At 40.0% G+C, this 19,012-nt stretch overlaps 1 protein-coding gene and 1 non-coding gene across 2 annotated transcripts; both read right to left on the reverse strand.

Moving 5' to 3' along the window:
• Nucleotides 1–4,684: 4,684 nt before the first annotated feature.
• Nucleotides 4,685–4,788, reverse strand: LOC112738657 (small nucleolar RNA R71). Its single transcript, XR_003169603.1, has one exon. It is a non-coding gene; the product is annotated as a small nucleolar RNA R71 (small nucleolar RNA).
• Nucleotides 4,789–16,776: 11,988 nt separating this feature from the next.
• Nucleotides 16,777–18,897, reverse strand: LOC112737161 (scarecrow-like protein 23). The gene has a single exon (XM_025786932.3). It carries the CDS (start codon nt 18,415–18,417, stop codon nt 17,053–17,055), a length of 1,365 nt encoding a protein of 454 aa, XP_025642717.1. The 5' UTR covers nt 18,418–18,897; the 3' UTR covers nt 16,777–17,052.
• Nucleotides 18,898–19,012: the final 115 nt, after the last annotated feature.

Here is a 19,012-nt window from a genome sequence, read left to right on the forward strand (position 1 = left end):
TTGGCCTCCACTCCTCTTTGGGTTATCATAAACCCTAGAAACTTTCCTGCTTCCATGGCAAAGGCACACTTAAGTGGGTTGAGCCTCATTCCGTGTTGTCGGAGGGAAGCGAACACATTTCCTAAGTCGCTTAGGAGGTCCTCGGACCGGGTGGTCTTTGCAAGGATGTCATCCACGTACACCTCTACTGTTTTGCCTATGAGGTCGCTGAATATCTTGTTCATTAACCTTTGATACGTGGCCCCGGCGTTCTTCAGGCCAAATGGCATTACCTTGTAGTAATATATTCCTCCCGGCGTTATGAACGCCATTTTCTCTTCGTCTGGCCGGTGCATCGGTATCTGATTATAGCCAGAGTAGGCATCCATAAAGCTCAGATACCGGTATCACGCCGCCGCATCGACGAGCGCGTCAATGTTGGGGAGGGGGTAACAGTCCTTGGGGAATGCTTTGTTGAGATCGGAGTAATCAACGCACATCCTCCATTTTCCATTGTACTTTCTTACTAGAACTACATTCGACAGCCATGTCGAATAGTCGAGTTCCCAAATAAATCCCGCTTCGAGGAGGCTGGCCGTCTGTCTGGCCACCTCCTTGGCTCTTTCTTGTGACATTTTTCTTTGCCTCTGAGCCACTGGTCTGGCCTTCGGCTTGACAGCCAAGTGATGTGACATGAGTTGGGGGTTTATCCCTGGCATGTCGGCCGGCGTCCAAGCAAATAGGTCGCCGTTATCCCTGAATTTGAATTTCTGTTCACGAATGTGAATTTCTCATCTGTGTCGTCGACTCTGAACTTTTCTAAGTTCCCTTCTGGTTCGGGTCTTGGCTTGTCGTTAACTCTAGCGTCCAAGTCGGCAAGGAACACTCCCGATGCTTCTTTAGATTTCTCCTTAAGGAGAGGCTGGCATTGTGATGGGCGGATAATTTATACGCTTTTTGTCATTATTTTTACATAGTTTTTAGTATGATTTGATTAGTTTTTAGTATATTTTTATTAGTTTTTAAATAAAAATCACATTTCTGGACTTTACTATGAGTTTGTGTGTTTTTTTGTGATTTCAGATATTTTCTGGCTGAAATTGAGGAACCTGAGCAAAAATCATATTCAGAGGTTGAAGAAGGACTGCAGATGCTGTTGGATTCTGACCTCCCTGCACTCAAAGTAGATTTTCTGGAGCTACAGAATTCCAAATGGCGTGCTCTCAATTGCTTTGGAAAGTAGACATTCAGGGCTTTCCAGCAATATATAATAGTCTATACTTTGCCCGAGTTTAGATGACACAAACTGGCATTCAATGCCAGATTCCTGCCCTATTCTGGAGTTAAACGCCAGAAACAGGTTGCAAAGTGGAGTTAAACGCCAGAAACAGGTTACAAACTGGCGTTCAACTCCAAGAGAAGCCTCTACACGTGTAAAGCTCAATGCTCAGCCCAAGCTCACACCAAGTGGGCCCTGGAAGTGGATTTCTGCATCATTTACTCATTTCTGTAAACCCTAGTAACTAGTCTGATATAAATAGGACCTTTTACTATTGTATTAGACATCTTTGATCAGTTTTATGCTATCTTAGACCTTTATGGGGGATGGCTATTCGCCCATGCCTGGACCATTATCACTTATGTATTTTCAACGGTAGAGTTTCTACACACCATAGATTAAGGTGTGGAGCTCTGCTGTTCCTTGAGTATTAATACAAAGTACTACTATTTTTCTATTCAATTCAAGCTTATTCCTATTCTAAGATGTTCATTCGCACCCAAGAACATGATGAATGTGATGATTATGTGACGCTCATCATCATTCTCACTTATGAACGCGTGCCTGACAAACACTTCCGTTCTACATGCAAACAAGCTAGAATGAGTATCTCTTAGGTATCTAATACAGGGGACCGAGTCCGACATATTAGAATCTTCGTGGTATAAGTTAGATCCCATGGATTGCCATTTCCGAGATCCGGAAAGTCTAAACCTTGTCTGTGGTATTTCGAGTAGGATGTGGGAAGGGATGGCTGTGACGAGCTTCAAACTCGCGAGTGCTGGGCGTAGTGACAGACGCAAAAGGATAGTAAATCCTATTCCAGTATGATCGAGAATCGACAGATGATTAGCCATGCAGTGACAGCGCATTGGACCATTTTCACAGAGAGGATGGGATGTAGCCATTGACAACGGTGATGCCCTACAAAAAGCTTGCCATGGAAATGAGTAGGAATGATTGGATGAAGACAGCAGGAAAGCAGAAGTTCAGGAGGAACGAAAGCATCTCTATACGCTTATCTGAAATTCTCACTAATGAATTCATAAGCATCTCTATCCTAATTTATATTTTATTTATATTTATTATCAATTCACCATAACCAATTGAATCCGCCTGACTGAGATTTACAAGGTGACCATAGCTTGCTTCAGGCCGACAATCTCCGTGGGATCGACCTTTACTCACATAAGGTTTATTACTTGGACGACCCAGTACACTTGCTGGTTAGTTGTGCGGAGTTGTGACAAAGTGTGATTCACGTTTGAGAGCACCAAGCCTTTGGGAGCCATTGTTGATGATTGCAATTTCGTGCACCAAGTTTTTGGCGCCGTTGCCAGGGATTGTTCAAGTTTGGACAACTGACGGTTCATCTTGTTGCTCAGATTAGGTAATTTTATTTTATTTTTAAGCTTTTTTATTTCTTATTTTCGAAAATAATAATAAAAAAATTTCTTCTTTTTCGTTTTTCCCAAAATAATTTTTGAAAAAACCAAAAAAATTCTTATAAAATCATAAAAACCAAAAATTTTATGTTCCTTATTTGAGTTTAGTATTAATTTGTAAGTTTGGTGTCAATTACATCTTTTTAATTCTTCTTAAAATATTCAAAAATTCATGCATGATGTTCTTCATGATCTTCAAGTTGTTCTTGATAAGTCTTCTTATTTGATCTTTAAAATTTCTTGTTTTGTGTCTTTTTTTGTTTTTCATATGCATTTTCAATTTGTTTAGTGTCCATACATGAAAAATTTTAAGTTTGATGTCCTACATGTTTTTATTTTCTTAAAAATTTTCAAAAATAAGTTCTTGGTGTTCATCTTGACATTCAAAGTGTTCTTGGTGTTCATCTTGATATTCGAAGTGTTCTTGCATGCATTGTGTGTTTTGATTCATAATTTTCATGTTTTGAGTCTTTTCATTATTTTTCTCTTTCATCATTAAAAATTCAAAAATAAAAAAAATATCTTTCCCTTTTTCTTCTCATAAAATTCAAAAATTTGAGTTGACTTTTTAAAAAAAAAATTTAAAATTTAGTTGTTTCTTATGAGTCAAGTCAAATTTTCAATTTAAAAATTCTATCTTTTTCAAATCTTTTTCAAAAAAAAAAAATCAAATATTTTTCATTTTTCTTTCATAATTTTCAAAAATTTCAAAATGATTTTCAAAAATCTTTTTCTTATTTTTATTTCATATTTTCAAAATTAATGCTAACAATTAATGTGATTGATTCAAAAATTTTAAGTTTGTTACTTGCCTAGTAAGAAAGGTTCAATCTTTAAATTTAAATCATATCTTTTTAGTTTCTTGTTAGTCAAGTAATCAACTTTAATTTTCAAAATAAAATCTTTTTAAATTTCTTTTTCAAAATAAGTTTCAATCACATCTTTTTCAAAATCAATTTCAAAATCTTTTCTAACTTCTTATCTTTTCAAAAATTGATTTTCAAATCTTTTTCAATTAATCTTATCTTTTTGTTTGATTCATATCTTTTTCAAAACTACCTAACTAACTCTCCCTTTCTAATTTTCGAAAATCCCTTCCTTCTTTTTCAAAATTCCTTCTTTTTTTACTAACTAATTGTTTTAAATTTTAATTTAATTTCATTTTTCTTCTTTTTTTATTTTCGAATTTTAATTTTAAATTTAAATTAAAAACAAAAATATTTTTCTTTTCTTTTCAAATGATTTTCGAAAATTCTTCTCCCCCATCTCCTTCTAATTATTTATTTATTTACTAACACTTCTCTTCATCTAAGAATTCGAACGTACTCCTCTCCCTTGTGTTTGGATTCTTACCTTTTTCTTTTTCTATTCTTCTCTTCTACTCACATAAAGGAACCTCTCCACTATGGCAAAGAGGATCCCTATTATTTTCTGTTCCCTTCTTTTTCATATGAGCAGGAGCAAGGATAAGAACATTCTTGTTGAAGTTGATCCGGAACCTGAAAGGACTCTAAAGAGGAAGCTAAGAGAAGCTAAAACACAACACTCTAAAGAGAACTTTATTAAAATTTTCGAACAAGAAGGAGACATGGCCGAAAATAATAACAATGCAAGGAAGATGCTTGATGACTTTACTGCACCAAATTTCAATTTACATGGAAGAAGCATCTTAATCCCTGCCATTGGAGCAAACAATTTTGAGCTAAAGTCTCAATTAGTTTCTCTGATACAACAGAACTGCAAGTTTCATGGACTTCCATCAGAAGATCCTTTTCAGTTCTTAACTGAATTCTTGCAAATTTGTGATACTGTTAAGACCAATGGGGTTGATCCTGAGGTCTACAGGCTTATGCTTTTCCCGTTTGCTATAAGAGACAGAGCTAGAATATGGTTGGAGTCTCAACCTAAAGATAGCCTGAACTCTTGGGATAAGCTGGTCACGGCTTTCTTAGCCAAGTTCTTTCCTCCTTAAAAGCTTAGTAAGCTTAGAGTGGATGTTCAAACCTTTAGAAAGAAGGACGGTGAATCCCTCTATGAAGCTTGGGAGAGATACAAGGAACTGACCAAAAAGTGTCCTTCTGACATACTTTCAGAATGGACCATCCTAGATATATTCTATGATGGTCTGTTTGAATTATCAAAGATGTCATTGGACCATTCTGCAGGTGGATCCATTCACCTAAAGAAAATGCCTGCAGAAGCTCAAGAACTCATTGACATGGTTGCAAATAACCAGTTCATGTACACTTCTGAAAGGAATCCTGTGAATAATGGGACGCCTCAGAGGAAGGGAGTTCTTTAAATTGATACTCTGAATGCCATATTGGCTCAGAATAAAATATTGACTCAGCAAGTCAATATGATTTCTCAGAGTCTGATTGGATTAAAGGAATCATCCAACAGTACTATAGAGGCATCTTCTGAAGAAGAAGCTTATGATCCTGAAAACCCTGCAATAGCAGAAGTGAATTATATGGGTGAACCCTATGGAAACACCTATAATCCCTCATGGAGAAATCATCCAAATCTCTCATAGAAGGATCAACAAAAGCCTCAACAAGGCTTTAATAATGGTGGAAGAAACATGTTTAGTAATAGCAAGCCTTTTCCATCATCCACTCAGCAACAGACAGAGAATTCTGAGTAGAATCCATCTAGCTTAGCAAATATAGTCTCTGATCTATCTAAGGCCACTCTAAGTTTCATGAATGAAACAAGGTCCTCCATTAGAAATTTGGAGGCACAAGTGGGCCAGCTGAGTAAAAAGGTCACTGAAACTCCTCCTAGTACTCTCCCAAGCAATACAGAAGAAAATCCAAAGAGAGAGTGCAAGGCCATTGACTTGACCATCATGGCCAAACCTACAAGGGAGGAGGAGGACGTGAATCCTAGTGAGGAAGACCTCCTGGGACATTCAGTGACCAATAAGGAGTTTTTCTTTGAGGAACCAAAGGAATCTGATGCTCATCTAGAGACCATAGAGATTCCATTGAACCTCCTTCTGCCCTTAATGAGCTCTGATGAGTATTCTTCTTCTGAAGAGAATGAAGACGTTACTGAAGAGCAAGTTGCTAAGTACCTTGGTGCAATCATGAAGCTGAATGCCAGACTATTTGGTAATGAGACTTGGGAGGATGAACCTCCCTTGCTCACCAATGAACTAAATGCATTGGATAGTGACAAACCCCATTTGTAGGGTTTATCTTGTATTGATTTTTGGAGATTTTATCAACTTTTACCCACATTTATTCAATGAAATAGCATGGTTTTATAACTTCTCCCTTAATTGTGCTTAAGAGTGAAAACATGCTTTTTAGGACTTAAAATAGCTAAATTTAATTCACCTTGATTCTATTAGATGCCTTGATATGTTTGTTAAGTGATTTCAGATTTAGGAGGCAAAGATTGGATTAAGGGAATGAAGAAAAAGCATGTAAAGTTTGAGAACTCATGAAGAAATGATGGAACCAAAAAGCTGTCAAGCCTGACCTCTTCGCACTTAATTGACCATAACTTGAGCTACAGAGGTCCAAATGATGCGGTTCCAGTTGGGTTGGAAAGCTAACATCCGGGGCTTCGAAACGATATAAGATTTGTCATAGTTGCATCGTGCATAGGGGCGCGCACGCGCACGGTACGCGGACGCGCCGTTGGTGGCACATGACTCACTTAATGCAACACGTGGCCAGCGATTTTAGAAGCCTTGTGGGCCCAATCCAACTCATTTCTGATGCTATTTAAGCCAAGGATTGAAGGGGAATCAAGATACTTTTACATACTTTACATACTTGAATCATTAGTCATAGTTTAGTTTTAGAAATAGTTAGAGTTAGAGAGAGAAGCTCTCCCTTCTCTCTAGAATTAGGATTAGGAATTAGGGTTAGATTAGGATCTCATAGTTCTAGGTTTATTTCAAGTCTCCTTCTACTTCTACCTTCAATTGATGATTGCCACACTTTGGTTCTTCTCTCTATCCCTATTCTCTTGTTGTAATTTCTCTTATTTTGTTTCTAGGTTTTGTAATTGAGATACTCTTGTTCTCTCTATTTTCTTTCAATAATGCAATTTGAGGTAATTCATGATAATTGTGATTTCCTTGATTGTTGTTGTTAATTCTTTACATTCAATTGTAGTTAGAATTCATTCTTGTTGTGATTGACTATACTTTTCTTTTGTGCCTTCCAAGTGTTTGATTAAATGCTTGGAAGAATGTTAGACTAGAATTTTATGTTCTTGGCTTGAGAAGGTAACTTAGGATTTCTTGAGTTACTAGTGTCCAATTGATTGATAGTTGATAGCCATTAACTCTAGCCTTCATTAATCCAATTAGTGGAAAGCTAGGACTTATGGACTAGGATTGATATAATTCACTTGACTTTCCTTTGTTAATCGATTTAAGGATGACTAAGTGGGATTAATCCTTGTAACTACCATACTTGTGGCTAGTGATAATGATGAAGACCCTTGACAACCAAACCTTGCCAAGACCATTTTGTGAATAAAGTTTTCCTACCATTTACTATTCACATTCCTCATCCAAAACCCCAAAATAAACAAGTCCATAACCAATAACAAGAACACTACCCTACAAGTCCTTTGAGAGACGACCCGAGGTTTAAATACTTCGGTTTATAGATTTTAGGGGTTTGTACTTGTGACAAACAAATTTTTGTATGAAAGGATTATTGGTTGGTTTAGAAACTATACTTCAACGAGATTTTATTTGTGAAATTCTAAACCGTCAAAAATCCGTTCATCAGATAGGTAGAAATTACCTCAAAAGAAACAGGATCCTGGCAAATTCTTAATACCCTATACCATAGGCACCATGACCTTTGAGAAGGCTCTGTATGACCTGGGGTTAGGAATAAACTTAATGCCACTCTCTATAATGGAGAGACTTGGGATCTTTGAGGTGCAAGCTGTCAGAATCTCATTAGAGATGGCAGACAACTCAAGAAAACAGGCTTATGGACTAGTAGAGGATGTGTTAGTAAAGGTTGAAGGCCTTTACATCCCTGCTGATTTTATAATCCTAGACACTGGGAAGGATGAGGATGAATCCTTCATCCTTGGAAGACCCTTCCTAGCCACAGCAAGAGCTGTGATTGATGTAGATAGAGGAGAGTTGGTCCTTCAACTGAATGAGGACAACCTTGTGTTTAAAACTCAAGGATCTCCTTCTGTAACCATAGAGAGGAAGCATGAAAAGCTTCTCTCACTGCAGAGTCAACTAAAGCCTCCACAGTCAAACTCTAAGTTTGGTGTTGGGAGGCCACAACCAAACTCTAAGTTTGGTGTTGAACCCCGACATTCAAACTCTAAGTTTGGTGTTGGGAGGTTCCAACCTTGCTCTGATTATCTTTGAGGCTCCATGAGAGCTCACTGTCAAGCTATTGACATTAAAGAAGCGCTTGTTGGGAGGCAACCCAATGTTATTTAATCATATCTATTTTATTTTCTTTTTGTTATTTCGTGTTTTATTAGGTTGATGATCATGTGGAGTCACAAAAACTGCTGAAAAATCAAAAATAGAATAAAAAACAGCATTAAAAATAGCACACCCTGGAGGAGGAGCATTCTGGCGTTTAAACGCCAGAAACAGGCTACATTTAGGCGTTTAACGCCAGAAACAAGCAGCAGTCTGGCATTAAACGCCAGGATTGCACAGCAAGGGCGTTTTACACGCCTCATTGGAGCAGGGATGTTAAGTCCTTGACCCCACTGGATCTGTGGACCCCACAGGATCCCCACCTACCACACCTCTTCTTCTTTCTTCTTCATACTTTTTCATACACACTTCCCCCTCCCTTGATCGAACCTACCACACACCTCCATCTCCTCTATTTCTTCTTCTTCTCCTCTTTTCCTCCTTCTTTTGCTCGAGGACGAGCAAATATTTTTAATTTGGTGTGGAAAAAGCATTGCTTTATTGTTTTTCCATAACCACTAATGCCTCAAGGGATCCATCTCCCTCCACAAAATTATTGGGAGCAAACCAATACTTCCCTAGGAGAATTAAGTTCCAACATGGGACAACTAAGGGTAGAGCACCAAGAGCACTCCATCATCCTCCATGAAATTAGAGAAGATCAAAGAGCTATGAGGGAGGAGCAACAAAGACAAGAAAGAGACATAGAGGAGCTCAAGAGCACCATTGGTTCTTCAAGAAGAGGAAGACACCACCCTCACTAAGGTGGACTCATTCCTTAATCTCCTTGTTCTTATTTTTCTATTTTTTGTTTACTATGCTTTATGTTTATGTTTGTGTCTTGTTACATGATCATTAGTGTTTAAGTGTCTATGTCTTAAAGCTATGAATGTCCTATGAATCCATCACCTCTCTTAAATGAAAAATGTTCTAAAAACAAAAGAACAAGAAGTACAGGGTTTCGAATTCATCCTTAAAACTAGTTTAATTATTTTGATGTGGTGACAATACTTTTTATTTTCTGAATGAATGCTTGAACAGTGCATATGTCTTTTGAATTTTTTGTTTATGAATGTTAAATATGTTAGCTCTTGAAGAATAAGGAAAAAGGAGAAATGTTATTTGATGATCTGAAAAATCATAAAAATTGATTCTTGAAGCAAGAAAAAGCAGTGAAGAACAAAGCTTGCGAAAAAAAGAAAAAAAAAAGAGAAAATAAAAAAAAATAGCGAAAAAGAAAAAGAAAAAGAAAAAGCAAGCAGAAAAAGCCAAAAGCTCTTTAAACCAAAAGGCAAGAGCAAAAAGCCAATAGCCCTTAAAACCAAAAGGCAAGGGTAATAAAAAGGATCCAAGGCTTTGAGCATCAGTGGATAGGAGGGCCTAAAGGAATAAAATCCTGGCCTAAGCGGCTAAACCAAGCTGTCCCTAACCATGTGCTTGTGGCGTGAAGGTGTCAAGTGAAAACTTGAGACTGGGCGGTTAAAGTCAAGGTCCAAAGCAAAAAAAAAAAAGAGTGTGCTTAAGAACCCTGGACACCTCTAATTGGGGACTTTAGCAAAGTTGAGTCACAATCTGAAAAGGTTCACCCAGTTATGTGTCTGTGGTATTTATGTATCCGGTGGTAATACTGGAAAACAAAGTGCTTAGGGCCACGACCAAGACTCATAAAGTAGCTGTGTTCAAGAATCAACATACTGAACTAGGAGAATCAATAACACTATCTAAACTCTAAGTTCCTATAGATGCCAATCATTCTGAACTTCAATGGATAAAATGAGATGCCAAAACTATTCAAGAGGCAAAAAGCTACAAGTCCCGCTCATCTGATTGGAGCTAAGTTTCATTGATATTTTAGAATTTATAGTATATTCTCTTCTTTTTATCCTATTTGATTTTCAGTTGCTTGGGGACAAGCAACAATTTAAGTTTGGTGTTGTGATGAGCGGATAATTTATACGCTTTTTGGCATTGTTTTTACATAGTTTTTAGTATGATTTGATTAGTTTTTAGTATATTTTTATTAGTTTTTAAATAAAATCACATTTCTAGACTTTACTATGAGTTTGTGTGTTTTTCTGTGATTTCAGATATTTTCTGGCTGAAATTGAGGGACCTGAGCAAAAATCAGATTCAGAGGTTGAAGAAGGACTGCAGATGATGTTGGATTCTGACCTCTTTGCACTCAAAGTAGATTTTCTGGAGCTACAAAATTCCAAATGGCGCGCTCTCAATTGCGTTGGAAAGTAGACATTCAGGGCTTTCCAGCAATATATAATAGTCTATACTTTGCCCGCGTTTAGATGACGCAAACTGGCATTCAATGCCAGCTTTCTGCCCTATTCTGGAGTTAAACGCCAAAAACAGGTTGCAAAGTGGAGTTAAACGCCAGAAACAGGTTACAAACTGGCGTTCAACTCCGAGAGAAGCCTCTACACGTGTAAAGCTCAATGCTCAGCCCAAGCACACACCAAGTGGGCACCGGAAGTGGATTTCTGCATCATTTACTCATTTCTGTAAACCCTAGTAACTAGTCTGATATAAATAGGACCTTTTACTATTGTATTTGACATCTTTGATCAGTTTTATGCTATCTTAGACCTTTATGGGGGCTGGCCATTCGGCAATGCCTGGACCATTATCACTTATGTATTTTCAACGGTAGAGTTTCTACACACCATAGATTAAGGTGTGGAGCTCTGCTGTTCTTTGAGTATTAATGCAAAGTACTAATGTTTTTCTATTCAATTCAAGCTTATTCCAATTCTAAGATGTTCATTCGCACCCAAGAACATGATTAATGTGATGATTATGTGACGCTCATCATCATTCTCACTTATGAACGCGTGCCTGACAAACACTTCCGTTCTACATGCAAACAAGCTAGAATGAGTATCTCTTAGGTATCTAATACAGGGGACCGAGTCCGAGATATTAGAATCTTCGTGGTATAAGTTAGAACACATGGATGGCCATTCCCGAGATCCAAAAAGTCTAAACATTGTCTGTGGTATTCCGTGTAGGATGTGGGAAGGGATGGCTGTGACGAGTTTCAAACTCGCGAGTGCTGGGCGTAGTGACAGACGCAAAAGGATAGTAAATCCTATTCCAGTATGATCGAGAACCGACAGATGATTAGCCATGCAGTGACAGCGCATTGGACCATTTTCACAGAGAGGATGGGATGTAGCCATTGACAACGGTGATGCCCTACAAAAAGCTTGCCATGGAAAGGAGTAGGAATGATTGGATGAAGACAGTAGGAAAGCAGAAGTTCAGGAGGAACGAAAGCATCTCTATACGCTTATCTGAAATTCTCACAAATGAATTCATAAGCATCTCTATCCTAATTTATATTTTATTTATATTTATTATCAATTCACTATAACCAATTGAATCCGCCTGACTGAGATTTACAAGGTGACCATAGCTTGCTTCAGGCCGACAATCTCCGTGGGATCGACCCTTACTCACGTAAGGTTTATTACTTGGACGACTCAGTGCACTTGCTGGTTAGTTGTGCGGAGTTGTGACAAAGTGTGATTCACGTTTGAGAGCACCAAGCCTTTGGGAGCCATTGTTGATGATCGCAATTTCGTGCACCACATTGTCGCAAGCGACTGCCGTTTCTAAGTCTCCTTTTATGGATCCCACGGATCCGTCGTCAGTGACGAACTTCATTACCAACATCTTTGTACAGATCCTTGCCTCGAGATCATTGATAGTCTTTCTTCTTATGATGACGTTGTAGGCTGTGGAGTCTCGCAGGACCACGAACTCAGCTATTACCGATCTTCGCCCTTGTCCCTGTCTTACGGATACTGGGAGGGAGATTATCCCGTCTGGCTTGATGAAGTGGTCGCCCAAGCCTATGACACCGTGCTGGTGAGTCTTTAGATCGGCATCCCGTAGGCCCAAGGCATCGAACACATTGCAGAACATGATATTCGAGTCAGCCCCGGTGTCCACGAGGATCCTCTTGATGAGGCCGGTTCCCACTTTGGCCGTAATAACCACGGGAGGGTTTTCTGTGACCTCATCAAACCATTGGTCGTCCGGATCGAATGAGATGGGTGGAACTCTCTTGGAGCTTCGCACAGATGAGGAAACCGCCAGGACTTTGGCGTCTTTCTTGTGTGCCGACCTCGACCTTGGAGCCGTGTCCCTTGCTGTTACCACGTTCACTATGGTAAGGTCGTGTTCGCTGTCCTCCAACTCATACCATCGCTTCATTGCGCGGGTCTTGTCTTCTCCCTCGCGGTCGCGATCTCGTCTTCTCGGCTCCCTGATGAGATGGGAGAATTCGGCCAGTTTTTCGTCCCGGATCGCTTGCTCCAGTGCGTCCTTCAGGTCGAAACAATCCTGTGTCTTGTGTCCATAGCCCTTATGATAATCACAATAGAGACTTTTGTTTCCCCCGGTTCGGTCCTTTAGAGGTCGGGGCTTCGAAAAGATTCCCTTCTCGGCTATCAACTGATAAACTTCTATGATGGGGAAGGAGAGGGGAGTATAATTGGTGAACTTCCTGACTCAAGGAAACGGCCTGGACGGCTTGCTCGGACTGTCGTCTCTAGCGTGCTCCTTCTGCCTTTCTCCGCTACCGTGCTGCTGAGGTTGATTGTAGGAGGGCTGTCGCTTGTTGGCAGCCACGACCTGACTGACTTCTTCATCGTTGATATATTCCCTGGCTATGCTTTGGATCTCCTGCATCTTCCACACCGGTTTCGTGGTGAGATGTTTCCTGAAGTCCTCGTTCAGAAGTCCATTCGTCGAGCACAGACTAGCTACCGAATCAGTTAGCCCGTCGATCTCCAAGCACTTGTCGTTGAACCGGTCTAGGTACTTTCTGGTCGGCTCGCCGGATCTCTGAGTCACCCCGAGCAAATTGATCGGGTGCTTTGCCTTTGCGATTCTGGTCGTAAATTGGGCTAGGAAAGCGCGGCTGATGTTCGAAAACCTAGCCACCGAGCCCTGTGGGAGGCTGTTAAACCACCGTATTGTAGGTCCCGCCAGAGTGATCGGGAAAGCGCGGCATCTCACTTCGTCTCCCACTCCCTCCAAGTTCATCCTGGCCTCGAAGGCCGTAAGGTGCTTCTGTGGGTCTTGGGTTTCGTCGTACCTCATGTCCGTGGGCTTATCAAAGTGCTTTGGTAGCCGAACCTCGAGGATGGAACGATGAAACGGGGTTGCGCCCATTATCACGGGTTGCCGCGTCCTCCTCGGTCTCCCCCCGCCGTCTTCCCGGTCTTGCTCTGTGGCACGTCTCCTTTCCGTCCTGGTGTATATGACGGGGTCACGGCGTCTTCCTGGGCGTCCTTCTTCTCGGGCGCTCTCGGATTCAAATCTTGGGCTAGGCGTTCGCTGGGAGCAACTTTTCGGAGGAGAACGGGAGTAGCTAAGTTCGGGTGTTCGTTGATGATGTTCCTGATCTGCCAGTTGGCACTCCAGGTTCTGCATCCTGTGACGTAGTTCCTGCATTATTCTGGCGTTGTTGTTGCTTGTTCCCCCAAAGGGGCGTCGTTCTTGAGATCGTGAAGATGGCTCGGTTCGTCGTGGAGGGGACCTCGTGCGCTCTCGGGAGGAAGCTACCGAGGCTTCCCCCTCCGCTCGGCCCCGTGGCTTGGTTCTCCGGGACCCAGTACGACGTCCATTCAGGCGAGTCTCCACAGACAGCGCCAATGTTCGGTAGGTCGGGTACCGGACGGTTCGAGGTGGAACTTCGGTTGGTGAGATGGGGTATCGCCTGGTTCCGGGTTGCTGCGTCGGAGGAGGGGTAGGCGACGTCCCGAGCTCTTCGTGTGGAGGAGGTGTCACCTGCAAAGACACTCCGACGCTCTAGTCAATCGAGTGTGCAGGCGAAAAAGGGATAAAGTGAGGTGTGTCGTACCTTGGAGGAGGGGTAGGACCCTCCCCATATATACTGTGTCAGAAGTGGGTCCCGCAAGAGCAGACCCACCTTCCTCGAAGCTTCCTCATATAGCTGTAGTGGAGAGCTGTCAAAGACGCGTGTCCGGGTCGGTGGTTGAGCGGCTCGCACCCGACCGTTTGGGTCAGGTGGTTTATGGATCAGGTCGGCCCGCAAGCTGTTTGGGCCAAGCCGTAACAACTATTATTATTATAATCAATCACGTTAAGTGTATAACAAAATCAATAACTAAAATTAACTATTAGCGTAAATAAATATTAAAATATAGGATAAAATATTAAATTGGTCCTTTATATTTGGGTGTAATCCTGTTTTCGTTTTTAAAGTTTAAAGTGTTCTATTTAAATCCAAAAAAGTTTCATTTAGTTTCAATGTAGTCCCACCGTGAAGTCAAAATTAAATAATTAATGGAATATCCTACATAACAGCAGTACAAAAATAATATCGATAATCTGGAGAACAAGTACAAGCTCCAGAGACACAAAATCAACTGTGGATGTATCAATACTTTTATTTATCATTCTCTTTAGTTTTATATATAGAAAATATTTCATTAAATTGTAAGAAGAATGATAAATAAATTTATTGATGCATCCACGGTTGATTTTGTGCCTCTGAAACTTGTACTTATTTTTTAGATTATCGACCTTATTCTTGTACTGCTGTCATGTAGGACATTTCGTTAGTTATTTAACTTTGACCTTATGGTAGGATTATATTAAAGTTAAATGAAACTTTATTGGATTCAAATAGGACACTTTAAACAAAACGTAAGAGACCAATTTAATACTTTACCCTAAAATATAAAATACACATTAAAAATTAGTTAAATTATACATGTATTTATATACAAATATATTATAACTGATTTTAGTTTGTAAATAACATTCCTGTATTATAATAACTCAAATACAAAAAGCATAAAATATGGGGGAAAAATAAATAAGCACCTACTCAAATGAAGACAAGATGCTAAAAATATCTTTTTATGAAAATTCTTGTGTTAAAAATATATTTTGTTTGTTTAGCTACACTTTAAAAAAAATAACTCTTTTATAATACATTAAAATTAAACCATACAATTCATAATCTAATGATAAATAAAAAAAAACATCTTTATATAAAGACAATTATAAAATTTTTATAATAATATCCACCAAATAAATATATACTATATGCTTAATGTTTGAAAATGAATATAACAAGTTTAATTGTTATCTTACCTTATCTTCATAATAATAGTTTACGAGAGTCATATTACTATGCAATTGATCACGCATTAGGTACGTTTTTGTGTATAATTAAGAATTGAGTCCATTAGAAAGACGGCTTACTTCTCCTTTTAATTTTCCCTCCTTTGATAAACATCGCCCAAAAAGAGGAAAAGAAAAAAGGATTTCCTCGTTAGGAGAAGCAAAGCTTTGACAGAAAGAAAGCGATTTATATGCGAAAAGTTACATGCATGCCATCACGTTCTTGAAAATAAATACACGGTAAATCTAGTAATTTTATCATCAGTGTTATTTTTCACTAATTGGTTTACGTGAAGAATAACATGATATATAGGGGAGTTTATTTGAATATGAATAAATGAATGAGAAACAATGATGAGAATGAACACGAAAATTAAAGTTTATACTATATAAAAATCCATATAACTTAACAAGGCACACGGATACAAAACACAGATAAGATAACAAGCCAAGACTCTGATTTTAGCCTCGAAGTGTACACTAATTGATAAATACACTTCTGTCCATTTATACATACTTTCTCAATGCCATTGGTGTGTTCCAGTTGAGACTTGAAACTTCTTGTTAATTTGTATTTACTTACTGTTCTTTTAAAATATGAAAAAAAAATTATGCTGTTGGTTGATAGGTGAAATACTAAAAAAATAGAAATTGTAGGTGATTTATTAAAATATGAAAGTAAATTGTAGTTCTTTTATTTTCGAAAAGTAAATTTGTTGGAGACAAATAGTTTTTTTTTTAAACATTTTTTAAAATGTAAAAGTACAATTCACCACATCCCAACAAATTCTCAGGTCAATTATATTTACCGTAAATAATGAAATTACACCATTATTATGTAAATCACCTCTCACATAATTATATTAAAATTAAAAATAGCAAAATTTTGCATCCTTATTATAAAATTCCAATAATTAGTTATGCAGAACAGCAGAAGTCGTGTACATTTCCATTTTCCAGCTAGAAAAGAAGATGCATCAAAGAAGTTAGGTCCACCAATAAAATTGAAGTCTGGCCTTTCTCTGTGGTAAAGTAAATGAAATGAGTAATGAGCATTTGACCACTTACGTATATTCTGTCCTCTTTTTCCCTGGCCACCCATAAACCATTGTTGCTGTTACTGGTAAGTTTTCCACGCATGATACGTCACTCATTCATACATCCATCATTTTTTGAATTTATCTTACTCCTACCATTCCTCTTCTGAAACGTCACAAAACTAAAAACAAAAAAACCACTCATTGTTAATCTTTGACGCTTTTCTCTACCTTTCTCTCTTTTATGCCCAAACATCATCATTAATTTATTATTATATACTTATTATATTATACACCTAGGACCCATCCTTCCTTGTTCCTTCTACTACAGTACTACTCTACTCCACCCCTAAACATCGTTCTTCTCCTGAAGAGAGTCAATTACATTAAACAATTAATAAAATTGAAATTAATTAATAAAAAAATCAATGAAGATAACCATGGACCATGGTTGCAATGATTTCTCAATTTTAGTAATTTCACTTAATAATTAATAATTTAATAAAGATTCTCTCTCTCTCTCTCTCTGTGCGCCAAACCCGTGTCCCGTTTGAGGTCTGCAACTCGCAGCAGAGCTACGAGATGAAATCAAACCACTTTGCAATTCCAACCGTGACGGTTGCGTGCTCCCCAACGGGCCAAAACAAAGCAAACAAGGAACAAAGAGAAAAACAAATCATGCGGCTGCGGGGGATTCTCTCAATGTCATTCAGGATAAGTAATCAAATCGGACGGTTGCCAAGCAGAAGCGGTCAACAAAGAAAGATCCTTCCAACCAAGCTTGAGAGAACCGTTTTCCTCAACGAGGGTATACCCTCTCCAAGGGAACATCCCAAGGAGCAAACTAGCCTGCGAGGCCGGGTTTCCCCGAAGAGAAACGGGTCGAAATCCGACCCGTCTCAACTCCTCTCCCCAGCGCTCCACTTTAACCTCGCCGGTCCTCTTGGGACCTCCAACGGCCACGATGTTCCTGATCTCGCACCCTAGAAGCTGCTGCTCTACCGTGTGCCTCTCCAAACTGTCCGCACCCAAACCGTCTCCCAGCGCGTCGAACAACGCGCTGTAATAATGCAAAGCCTCCACGAACCTCGCGAGGAAGCTCCCGGCGTGGCTCAGATCCTGCTCCACCGTCGTGATCAGCTTCGGCCTCAGCTGACTCAGCAATCTCAACGTCCCTAAATCGCTCCCTGTTATGTCGTATAAGCAATGGTGCATCCAGTGAACTACGATCGCTTCATTTGGTCGAACGCCGAGTTGACTCAGGTCCGTGATGCTTCCGATTTTTCCTTCCACCGGATGAAACTCGAACGGTAAACCGAGCGAGCTAGCGAAATCGGCGAGGCGTCTTCCGGTGGATTCTAGAAGCTCCGACGAGGATCCAAATCCGGTGATCCGCATGGAGCGGATCTTCCTGGATCGCGAGGCAAGGATGTGGAAGAGTCCTGGCCATTGAAGACCTTGCATGATGTCGAGGTCGATGATGTGGACGCGATCCTCGCCGTCGAGAGCTTGGAAGATCGCTTGGTTTGCGGTGAAGTGAGAGAACTTGACGAGCGGCGACACCGAGTTGTAGGACTGGAACGCGTTGAAGATTCGCTGCGACTGAGTTAGGGTTACCGATTTCGCGGTGAGAGGTGAGTACGCTCCGAGGCATGAGCTCACCACGCGAGCCTGCAGAGCCTGTGCGAAGTACGCGCCGACGCGCTCCGGCGAGGTTCCGAACGGCGACGAGAGCTCCGCGATCTCCGGGAGGAGGTCGTTCGCGAAGTCAAGGTTGTCCATGGCGACGCACTCCGCGCATTGGAGCAGCAAACCGAGGAGCTTAAGGCCGGTTGATTCTCCTCCTCTGGCCTCCGCCACTTCCAGAACCTGTTGCTGCTGTTCTTCGTGGTGTCCCTCAGCTTCTCCCACGGCCTGCGCCGATGACTTCTCACCGGAGAAGTTAGCGCGCTTGAAGGAAGGCTCCTCGTCAGCGGGGGAATCAGCGGTGGCGTCGTGGCGGTCACGCTTGGTCTTCATGGAGTTAGGGTTTGGAGTAATAGGCGAACGAGGGACCAAGCTTTGAAGCATGATCGGTGAAAGAATCGAAAGCTTTGGAGGAAACTTTTGGTGGTAAAGTGACAAAACTTTGAGGGAAAGTTTTCGCAGTATGGATAGGCGGTTTTGTCAGATAAGAAGGGTGTGTTTGGTGTGAGAAAAAATAAAAACTTGTTTTTCTCTCTTTTGTTTATGAGATGGAAAATTAGGGAGATTAAAAAATAAAGCAGACAGAAAGGGTGATGACTTTGTAGTTTGTAGCCCAGAAAAGTTTGGGTGTTATCCTCTTCGGGTGCTCCGTTTTGTTTTCGTTATGTCGTTTCCTTCGGTTTTATATCAGCAAACTCTGCCGTTTTTATATTAATCATAAAACTCGCACATTGGCTTATAGTTTTTTTTTTTTATTAAAAGCCTTGTATGAAGAATGATGGATGGTTTTGGTTTGCGTTTTTTTTTATTTTTTATTTGTAGTGTCTTTTATTTTTTAAATTTAATAAAAATAAAAATATAAACCAAACCCACCTTATATTGTTGTTATTGCCCCTCTAGATGACAGTGTGATAATTAGGGTGATTAGGGGATTAATAAAGCAAGATTAGTTTAGAAATCGCGTCATCTTTGGATGCTT

Source organism: Arachis hypogaea, chromosome 13 (genome assembly GCF_003086295.3).
Source record: "Arachis hypogaea cultivar Tifrunner chromosome 13, arahy.Tifrunner.gnm2.J5K5, whole genome shotgun sequence".
Classification (NCBI taxonomy): domain Eukaryota; kingdom Viridiplantae; phylum Streptophyta; class Magnoliopsida; order Fabales; family Fabaceae; genus Arachis; species Arachis hypogaea.

Bases quoted from the DNA above. Each gene is read 5' to 3' on its own strand.
- LOC112737161 (XM_025786932.3), bottom strand. From the start codon at position 18,417: ATGCTTCAAAGCTTGGTCCCTCGTTCGCCTATTACTCCAAACCCTAAC.